Source organism: Phalaenopsis equestris, unplaced genomic scaffold, assembly GCF_001263595.1.
Source record: "Phalaenopsis equestris unplaced genomic scaffold, ASM126359v1 Scaffold000091, whole genome shotgun sequence".
Classification (NCBI taxonomy): domain Eukaryota; kingdom Viridiplantae; phylum Streptophyta; class Magnoliopsida; order Asparagales; family Orchidaceae; genus Phalaenopsis; species Phalaenopsis equestris.
The window spans coordinates 99,375-110,827 of NW_018164533.1; the positions used below are offsets into that span (position 1 = coordinate 99,375).

Sequence of the window (11,453 nt, forward strand, 5' to 3'; positions counted from 1 at the left end):
GGGGGGGGGGGGGGGTTACTGTAGTCTCAAAAGATCGTTCGCACCAACGCCCCAAGATCGATTGAATTAAGATAGTTTTCCTTCATCTTATTAGACACAAATTCTATGAATGCTTCTTCCAATATAGTGGACAACTTCACATCAATCTCAGAAGGCCCATTATAATAACATCCCAAGCACGACTGTGGTGGGTTATTCATCCCACATTTTATTTAGAGAATAATTCTTCAAGAACTAATTCTAGGTTGGGTGACAAATTCAAAAATAATGCTTCCTCAACACCCCCCACCATTACAAAGTTCTTCATTAAATGTATCATGAAGTTGATCTTTTCAATGTTCGATACATGGGTTGTTTTATAAGCTCATATTAAAAACACTCTGATAGGGAGAAAAAAAAATCAAAAACAACAATTCGCATGTTACCAATATTATTCTTGAGTATGACTATAACCATGTTTCCAAGAAAAGTACATCTCATTACGACCTATGACCCCTTCTAGAGAAACACAGCATCTCTAACACCTCATTCTGAGCTTAGTCAATCCCATGGGGACTGAATTCAGCCTACTCCATCACAGGCTACAGTTTTTTAATTAGAAGCTTTGACTAACAACCTTAGATTGATCAACCGTCCTTGCTCTATATCATATGAATTTTTTCATTAAAAGTTAACATACTTGAGCATCTTCGACTAAGCAACCTAGGACAAAACTTGTCTCTTTAATGGATTCTTCTTTTGACTATGTTCCATCTGAGGTTAACGCCATCGAGAATCTTTGACTATACAACTGAAGATAGATATTACATTCTTCATTAATTAGAACTAACTTCTTGCACTACATGTTGTGGTCAGCGAGTGGGGCTGCTTTGACTAAGCAACATAAGGAAAGTCAAACATTCTTAGCAATAAATCAAATATTAAAGCCACCACAACTCGGAATAAGAGACAAAATCAATCTTAGAAGCAATATCAAATTTTTTACTATATCAAGTAAATGAAAGTCGTATAAACAAACACATTTTCGTCATGTATAAATGTCACATCAAGAGATTAAAATGCTATGATGACCACACACACTAATGTAAAAGCTAAAAGAAGTTAACATATCTTTAAATGGTATTGGCACCACCTCCGAAAAATTCATTCACTTGTACTGGTTCTTAAGGGGACGAGATTCTCCATAAGTTATCTGCAACAACATGAGAAATGTCACCCAAAAAAGATTGAGATCAACACGAAAAAATCTCATCCAAAAAATTCATTCACTTATACCTTTGCTTAAGGATTTGTGCAGTTGCCTTGGATGAAGTCATACTCCTTGCTTTCCTTAATGTAGCTCTCTGTTGGAACAGAAGAGAACGAAATGGTGGTTCTCAGTTTGTAGAGAGGAGTGCGGAGGAGGGAGATGGGTGGAGAGGAGAGGGCTTGGTCTCCGTTTGGATGAGGAGAAGAGAGGAGAGGTGAGGAAGTCATGAGAACGAGAGAGGAGAGAATTGTTTATGTCAGTTATTTGGATGAAGGGCTAATGGGGCTGATTTGGGAGGAGTGGTTAACGGAGGAAGACTTAAAATTCAAAACATTATTTAGGGTAGTTATAGCCCAAAATTACAAACATGCCTCATTTTGAAGAAAAAAATGCAAAGTCTAATGGTTTAATTAGTTTTGAAAAGCGTTGCCTCTAACTCAAGATATTTCATTTAAAATAACTTGGTGCTTATGGGCGCGATGGTCAAAATTTTGACTTCAACTCATTTAGTAGAGAAAAATATAGTGAATTTAGTATTACAATTAGTTTTGATCAAAGTGAGCCCCATCTTAAAATATTTCAGGTTAAAATGCATGCCCCACTTTAAGAGAAATTTATTATAGATTTTGAGCGGAAGGTTTTAGTGGGTTTTAATGTATAAAATTAAATGTTTTAGCTAATATTTAGTTTGGTTTTAGTTTGGGTTCATGTTAAGTTAATGATTATTCTTTTTATTTTCAAATTTATCATTCAAATTAATGTTTAGTTAACAAGATCTCAAACAGAGTCAAATTTGAGCACATAGGAGTTCATTTGAAAGATTTTGATGATCCTGATGTGGTCACACGGTTCATTTAAAAAATAATGATTCATTGAAAAACTTTTGTTGGATAATTTTTCATGCAAGAAAACCCAAAATGTAAAATTTTACATAAAAATGATTCTTGATAATCATCAAACTGAGTTGTATGCTTCTCATATATGAATATGAACACTAAGCAATTTACAGGTGCTAATCTCACACCTGATTGATCTGTCAAGAAAATGATAACTGCAGGGTGCATGAGATAATATTTTTACATGAAAGCTTGAAGTAAAAAGTTTAACGTAGAAATTGTATCATATGATCATCAAACTTATTTGCATGACCTTCTAAAGAAGATAAAAAACACCATGCAAATTCCAGAATAAAGTTTCAAGCTTCACAATAATTGAAATAGAAAGAGTTGATTACTTGTAAATTAATTCATGGAACAATGAGTAAGGAATTATTGATTTAAACAAACCAAACAAAGACGAAATGGTTAATTGATGAATGAAAAGAAGCGGCACTTTCAGGAGATTGAGCATATCGATTGTTGATAAATGTGAAGCACAATTCATTTCGCCTGGAGCACTGTATTCTGCACTCATCACTTCATTTGGTTATTTTCATGGTAATTGGGAACCATTACATTCTATTATACGGCCGTACAAAAAGAGAAAAAAATTGTATGTAATTTTTTGCTCCATGAATCATAATGTGGACTGTCTCAACATGGCAAAAGATTGCAACGATCAACTGCACAAAAGAATTTAGTTCACAATAACCCTGGACATATTGCTCAGCCTGGTTAATTTATGTATATGAGAATATACATCCTTTTGGCTGACCTTACTGCAGCTTGAGAAATGAAAAGGTATCCAGACGACTGGTAAAGAGGGTGTTTGGCAGCATATTTTAATGAGATTTAGTCGTGAATTTAACTTAAATTCAACCAAACACCAAAAAACAGAATTAAATCTATTATTCCGTTGAATGAAAATTTTAGCATTATGTCACTAAAAACTTTCCCGTGGCTCTTCTTCTTCTTCTTCTCCTCGACAGAAATCAAATAACTCGAGGGAGCCCAAAAAAAACTTGAGCGAGGTAGCCCTCTCGTTCTTCCCCTACTTCCCTCTTCATCAATTTTGAATGGTAGCTTAGCAGCTCATTGGTTGAGACTCTTTCCTCTTGGCTTGCAAGTCACTATTTTGCAAGGATTCGATCTATGGAATTCATGACCTTGTTTTTTTTTCTTAAACTCTGTTTGGCGAAGAATGGAAGATTATTTGCAATAAGTTCTCCCTATTTATAGCTTCAGCATTTTTCATGGTATCTTTATGGATTATTCAATACGGTTGTTATATGTTCTCTACCACTAGTTCATATGGATTATTCAATATGGGGGAAGGATGCAGACCAGTTTAATCCTCAGCATTTTTTACCAAAGATTTGCTCAAATAAAGGTAATCTTAATTAATTGCTTATTATTATGAATGTTGAGACCTGGGGTTTTGGTCCCTTTCATGTGGAAATGTACAACCTTTTAATTTTTGGGGCATTTACATACATACCATCCAATTCGTATGCATTTACATGTCAAACACCTAAAATTTACCTTCTACTTTCATACCGCCCAAATCACTCATATTGCAGAAAAATGCCATCTTTTTAACTTTTAAAAGTGAAATACACGTTTTCATGCATAGGTAAGACACTATGTATGTAAAAATTGAAGTTTAGGAGTTAGATATGTACATGGGAATTGCGTGCTATGTCTTTAAATCTTAACTTTTTTTGTCATGGCAGTGAATCTGATTTTCTGCTACTTATTGTTCACGAGAAATCTATTGGGCTCTTGTACAGTTCACATTCAACTACAACTCTTTGATTGGAGTTTAACTGCAAATTTGAGAAAAAATAAATTTATGATCTATATAATATATGGTTTCTTTTTTGCCTGGAGTTATCTTTTGATTCTGATGCTTGCGATCTACAACTAAGAAAATCATGGTTACAAATAAGAGCGCAATTAGAAGGAGAATTTTGAATGTTTGAAGAACATGAATAATTTAGGAGTTTGTCCTCAATGTTATGCGCTTAAGCATTGCAAAATTACTTCTAGAAGCATTATGCAGGTGCAATTTTATAGTTAGCTCATAAATTCTTGATATTGTGAATTTGACCAAGCTCAATGCAATTTGATTTAGAACAACTGTATTGTATCCATAATTTCTAGTTTTTTTTAAAGAAGGATGGAATAATTTTGATTCTGTGATAAATTGGCATGGAAGAACCTATGATCTTGCATGTCACTTTCATATAAATGAAATTGCAGAATTAGTTTGTTCAGAACTGTTATTCATTTATTTCAGCAGTTTTAATCTCTGAAGTGAATGGTGCAATCAATTTCTGTAAATTAGACAACTTATAAATTGTCTCTGTGTTTCATTAACAAATGATTTGTATGCAACAAGCTTACTTTTTAGATTCAATCTTGAAATTGCTGATTCATATATGATTCACTATTTTATAAGACTGCATATGAAATTGTACATTTATTTTCTACTTTAAGGTATCATATCGTTTGAGTTTCCAATATAAATTTGCTTGAGCAAAAAATGTACATTAGAATAATACTTGTTTATATTATTCAGGCGCTTTTAGTTGCTCGGAATTCTGGTGTTGTTTTTGCTGGTACATTTGGAGCACTTGCGTGAGTATTTAAATGCATTAACAATCTTAGCACATCTTCTATAACAATCTCATGCACATGTTACTGAACTTTGTTGAAGTCGTGGTTTATGTGCATTACAGAGCTTAATAGGTACTTTGAGGCTTTCATATTTTTAAAAACTCAGCGTATCAAGGTTTAATTAATGCTTCTAAGCTTCTCAATTTGTTGCATCTGTATAATAATTCTCAGCAAGTAAGCATTGCCCTCCCCTTCTTACCCACCCAGGCCTTTACTTGAGGATATGTTTTGAGTTTTTGTGATGCAGGGGTGAGTGTGTGCGGTCTTTCGGGTCATGGTAGGGAACACTCACTGGTTCAATCCACTGTTTTGGTAAGTTATTAAAAGCTGGAGTTGAATCTTCTGAACTTAAAAGAAAAGCCAAGTCAGCAGATTGCTTATCTAAATATCCAGCATTGTTTTATTCTGGTTGTGGTTGAGATAGATGCATGAGACTTGAGATATTTCACTGGAGTGTATGGATACAGGAATATACGTAAACATTGGTTTATGCTATGGGATTATCTATCACAATCTATATAATAGATGATTTTCTTCACCTGTGGTTGTAGGCAAGTTTTACCCAATTACATTGAAGTATTTATCTTTAAACAGTGGTTGTCTCTTCTATCTTATAAGTTGCCTCCCTTACATAAATCACAAAAAGGATTAGATTTAGTGTAAATATTAGACGTACGATTCATAATAAACTGCAAAGTTTACAGTTTCATCTCCTCATAAGATTAGCAACTGCTACCGGGTGCATGCTACTATACAGAATTAGTGAAGCAAAAGTTGACAAAATTATTGAGGCTGGTAAGCCATCCCTTTAAGTGCTCATATTTTCATTTGAGCTTCCGTGTCTCGAGATTAATATCCTAATTTTCTTATGCTTTCTCGTCTTATGTTCTCAGTTGTGTTATTATTCAAATTTAGCTGTTAGATATGTATACATATTTAAATTGTGTGGTATGAATGAAAATGTTCCTATCAGCTTCAATGCTTGTTCCTTTGGGATTCACAAGTGGGATTCACAAGTGCTAGCCAGCTTCATGCGCAAAGACTTGAAATCATTCAAATCACATTTGGCTCAAAAGAACTCCATATAGAGAGCCTACAAACAATCGCAATTTGTTTTTTATGAGCATTTACCCATCAAAGCAAAGCAAAGCAAAATGAAAACCTAAAAAGTCAGTGAAATTTAATGAAACCATTCATACAAAAACCTCATATAAACAACAGCTATAAACCAAAAGTTCCTGATTGTTTTCTCTAGTTAAATATTTCACATATAGAAGACATAAGAAGCAAAAGAACAAGTTCAATTTCGATATATAGAATACAGCAAGAATTTCAATGAGGCAATAAACTAACAATACTAAGTTCTCGTCTTTTCTCCAACTCGTTGCCTATAATTCGTGTTTGCTCAACAACTAACGAATTATTTTCTTTGCTCTTTCCTTCTTCTATCAAAAGAAAAGTATGTTCAGAATTCTTAAGTCTTTAAAATGTTGCTTTGATAGGTAAATGCAATTTTGGCATAGATGGAACTCAGTTTTTGTTTCTTTTTGCACAGCTGTTGAATGGTCTGTATATTACAGCTGGGATCTTTGCTTTTCTCAAGTAATGATCATGGTGCAGGTTGGAATAACATTTGTCTCGAATTTGGTCGTTTAGAAAGTGTGGTTGTTTCTGCATTTAATAGATATTTTTGCTTCACCTTCGGTTGCATCTGATGTGTTTCAATATGGTTTAATAGGCTTTGCATCAAGCTCTTGTGAGGCAAGATGAGTTGTTGGCATACATTGATTTCCATCAAGAGGCTAAATTTCGGGTTTGTTGAAGCTTCATTTATATGTTTGTCATTTTACTCTTCATTTGATGGTTGTAATATTGCTTATTGCATATTTATTTATTTTTCACGCAGAAAATGATGTTCTGATTTTGATCTCTGATTATTTATTGAGAGAAAATGATTTCTTAGAGATGATGATGAAAGACAATTTAGGAGGAGATGGAAGAGATAGTGAAGGAGACATTTCTCTACTTTATTTCACTCACTTATTGCTAAATAAATAAAAAAAAAAAGATACTCAAGAAAAGAGGTTTTTTCGTGTCAATCTTTCAAAAACTTTAAATATTACATTTTGACCACCTACTTATACTTTCTATTTCGACCATCTTTATTTCTTTTTAAAAGATGAGCAAACAATCTATTATATTTAAAGTTTCTTGTGACTGAAATAAAAATTTTAAATTTGGATGATTAATACATTATATTCGAAGTTTTGGGTGTTTTATATGTAAACCCCCCCAAAAAAAGGTTTGAAACAATAAAGATATATAATTTATTCTATTTTATTTTATTTCTTTCGATGAATTGAGAGGATCTAACAAATGTGGATGAATCTGATTCTTTTCGAGTGTTTCTGTTTCAATTGTAATTTATTTCATGCTGAAATTCGAAACTTATATTGTTCAGACATTTGTGATTTTTTTAAAATTTATGATTTATTTTATGCTGAAAAATTAGCAAATAACTCTTGATTGTTAAAAAGTACTCACTGTTAAGCGAGTTGTATTTAAACTTTTGTTCTGTTTTGAAAGAAATTTCTACGTATAAAATATAAAATATATGGTTGTCACAATTCAGTTTTAAACAATTTTACTAAATATAGACAAAATGATCAATTTTTTCAGAAACATGTGTCCCACAACTGTTATCACACAATTGCCACAAACAGATAATCAACTTCCTCATAGTAACTTCCCTGCAACAACTTCCTAGAGCAACGCAACTGCAACTGAAAAACTAACAACTGTAGTTGCGCCAATAGACCCTTACTGTGGAGGAAGATGACCGTCAGCAGTCGGAGAAGAGCTCAAATTTTGCAGAGGATCGCGGCTTGCTCTTCTTTTGCATGATCTATTGTCGCGGTTACCGCCGGGCGGGTAAAAAACAGACCGACGATGTTAGGCCACAAATAAGGGGGAGCTTTCCGTGTTTGCACCAAACCGCAGTGGCACGGCCGCCCCAAACGGGCGAAACCAACTGCACGACACCGCCCCTAAATCTAGCATTTTGTCTTAAATATTCCTGATGGAGCTTATTTTCTTGATTCTGTTGAACTCTTTGTGACTTTCTAGAATGGTAATAATAATTAACTTTTTGGGCCATTGTTTTTCCAGATGAACTACCTGATTACACTCGTTCAATGAAATGTTGTTTCCAATTTCACGATATCAACTCTTCATAGTTAGATCTTCCATGGAAAGCCTGAAAATGTGTTTTGAAAGAAAATTAATTCAAAAATATTCATAAAATAATGTTATAATTTCAATATGTAATACATTACAAGGGAAAAAAAAAAGCACTTCTCCAGTACAAAGATCGAACAGAATTTTAATCTGCAAAGATCTTACCTTTACAATATCAGTTACTCCCAAAACCATCTGATTGAACAAATGAAGCTTCTAAGAAAAAAAAAAAATTCAAAAAAAAGCTAAAGGCAACTCAAGCCAACAACTTCCTCGGCGAAATCCGACGAACTACAGCGACGGTAGCACTATCACCAGCGCTCCCCTTCTGGCCCGCCGGCGTTTGCCGTAAACGAGTACGAGAGAAAACGCCAACTACGGCCTCCTCATTCTCCATCTTCTCGGCAGAAACAGTATCTTCCCCATCATCCCGAACACTCCGAGACTTATCCTCAGCAGCAATCTTCTCAAACTCGTCCATCAATTTCCTCTCCCTTTTCTTGCTAGGCGGCTGAGATGGTGTAACGGGAACGATCTCCTCTGAAGACTCGGAGGGCTCCGAATCGAGAGTTTTCAGTGAGGAAAATTTCATGCTGGAATCGCGAGTCTTAGCGGCAACCTTCTTCCTGCGAGAACCATCTCGTTGCAACCTGAGCTTCTCGATGGATCCCTTGATGCTGCCCTGGAGGCGATGTCGCTGAAAACTGAGTCCGCCCATCGACCAGTGCGCTTCGTTGGCCCAGGATAGGAGAGGATCCAAGAAAGGAACCGGAGGATCCACGCGCTCGTCGTTTAGATTGACGTCGACGAAGAAACGTGGTCGGGGCAGACTGCTTCCATAGAACTTCCCGGGTCCCAAAGCCACCACCATTTAGATTGGATGGAGATTGTAAAGGCCGGACAAAGGAAGAAGATGACGAGAGGTTTGAATGGAGCGATCCGAGTTGGTTGAATTTATGCATAGAGAGAATATCTGGCGGGAGATTTGGCGCCTTGTTTTTTGGCGATTTAGGGTTAGAAATTTGAAGAATTGGCAGCCAAGGCCCAAGGAGATGGGAGATGCATGCCCATGCCCGCCAAACCACCTGAAACTTGCTGTTTACGTAAGTCTAGCTTGTATTTTGTTGTAAGTTAAAAACATTGGGTGTTTTAAATGTAGGTTGAGTGCTCTTGACAAGTTCTTCTAGTGAGAATTCCAAGTAATTTGACAAGTAATTGACTTCCTTAATGGATTAACCTTAGCGAATGGTTGACTTTGTGAGTCCCTCATGGGAGCTTATTTGATTAACATTGAGAGTTGTGTAAGAATTAATTTGTGGAATTGATGAGATTTAGTTCTATAAAATTGAAGGATTTATGTGATTTTAGACTTTTTCAAACTTTAAATTAGAAATTTTAAGATAATTCATAATCAATGGCATGTTAAAAAAAAATTGGTTTTTTATAACAACACCATTTACTTGATCTCAACAAATATACGTGTCCATTAGTTACTAGTTATCTTGTATATTTTAGGAAGTTAGAAAGTATATAGTAATGAGGATTTTGAAAAAGCCCCAATTATGCATAGGTGTTCGGGATTTAGCTTTGGAATTTGTTTGCACATAACATATAGATATTTGATACATTTGTAATGCATCGACATCCTTGTCTATAAATGTGTTTTCCATGATTCATTTTCAAAATCTTATTTATCTGTCTTCATTCTTTTTTATTTATGTCAAATTTATTTCTTAACAACAAAAATATGTTCAAACAACTTGCAAGCTCTACTGTTATTGATGGGTTTAGAGAAAAATATACAAATGCTATCAAGTGAAAGGATAACCTTTTCTTACGAGGTTCAATTTCTACAAAAATGCTTCAACTAATGATTTTGAAATCGAATACAATGAAATTCTTAATGAAAGTTGGGTTTTTAACCATGCAAGTTTACTACTAAAGAAGCTTTTAAGATTAAGGAAGCTGTCATTTAGAGAGCTTCTAGTGATGCAAAAGTCATCACTATGGGAGAAAACAGTCAAATGTGAGTCCTTAGAAGTGCTTAAGAAAGTATTATATTAACAAATATTTGAGTTAAAACCCCTTTAGTTCCAAGATGGAGTGTAAGCATTCTAGAGTCTTGTTTTGTAGTAGAGAAAATAAATTATTTTTGGATTTTAAATTTTATGAGTGAGGTTTAGTTAATCTATCACATCCCCGAGCAAATTATTAACTTCTCTTTTAACCCGTTTGGGTCTGATAGCTTAGTTTCTATCTTTCAAAATCTTAAAGGGGTCTTTTAGCAATGAATACTTGGCCCGGTAAGACATCTACTCACAGATGAAAAGGGGGAAATCATTCATCTTGACATCACTTTTAAGAGTCCATCTTATACTAAAAAAATGATTAAACTATATGATACCTAATAAATATTTGGATTTGTTACCTCTAATAAAGAGCCCTTGTGAATGACCTAAATACAAGGCCATAATTATATATACGAAGTATTATGAATATATGTTATTCATTAAGATTTGGGTTCATTTGGCAAAAAATCATAGATTCAATAAACTCTCTTTGAGCTATATGATTATAAGCACTGGCATCCTAACATGGATATGCATAAAATAACTATGTAGGAAGAGTCACCAAATAATAATCTTTTCTCGAGGTGGTGAGGTGTTGGTCAAATCTCAATCTATAATAAGAATAAAAAAAACTAAGGAGAAAAGAGTTGGGATTAAGAAGGATTTAAATAAATAAATAGGCTTTTTTGTATCTTAAATAGGGACAATATTAGAAAGTGAATGTTTTTCCAAGATAAATTTGATCATGTTCCTCTCTTTAGAATGCACTTGAGATTTTAAAATGATATGACATATGAAGTGTTATGGTATCCCATGGATTGAATCTAGGCTCCTCCTATGGAGGAGATATAGAGTCCAGGTTCTATTAGAAGTATCATGAGCATTAGGAAGTCTCTTCTCTCTCAAGTGCATTAATTAGAGGCTATGTGGGGGTGTTTGGCTACAATTTCGATTTAGCATTAATAGGATTTTGTAAATCCATTAAATACACCCTTCCCATAGATTTATTAAATCAAGATTTTAGCTGAATCGAAGGAAAAATTCTAAACCTTAAATTTGAAAATTTATAAATCCATGAAATTCCTGCTTTTTTTTCATTTTTCTGGATTTCATACCAAACACCCCTTATATCATCTTTTGCCCATGTGAATTAATCCTACTCAGTTACACCCCCAACCTGAGATCAATGAAGACCAAGTTTGTTTATAGTTTATTGAGAAAATGGGTGTTGAACTGGTAACCTATGTATGAAATATGTCCTTGAAGATAAGATAATCCATTATTGCTGGGGCCTTGCAAATAAATGACATGACACAATACATCATACTATATCTTGGTCAA

The 11,453-nt window shown here is 34.2% G+C and overlaps 1 protein-coding gene across 1 annotated transcript; it reads right to left on the reverse strand.

The window, feature by feature from the left end:
* Positions 1-7,475: 7,475 nt before the first annotated feature.
* LOC110020114 lies at positions 7,476-9,147 on the reverse strand. The gene is made up of 2 exons (XM_020718100.1): positions 8,209-9,147; positions 7,476-8,062 (listed from the first exon to the last, which is right to left on the reverse strand). Exon 1 carries the CDS (start codon positions 8,912-8,914, stop codon positions 8,300-8,302), a length of 615 nt encoding a protein of 204 aa, XP_020573759.1. The 5' UTR covers positions 8,915-9,147; the 3' UTR covers positions 7,476-8,062; positions 8,209-8,299.
* Between the last annotated feature and the right edge of the window lie 2,306 nt (positions 9,148-11,453).

Bases quoted from the DNA above. Each gene is read 5' to 3' on its own strand.
- LOC110020114 (XM_020718100.1), bottom strand. From the start codon at position 8,914: ATGGTGGTGGCTTTGGGACCCGGGAAGTTCTATGGAAGCAGTCTGCCC.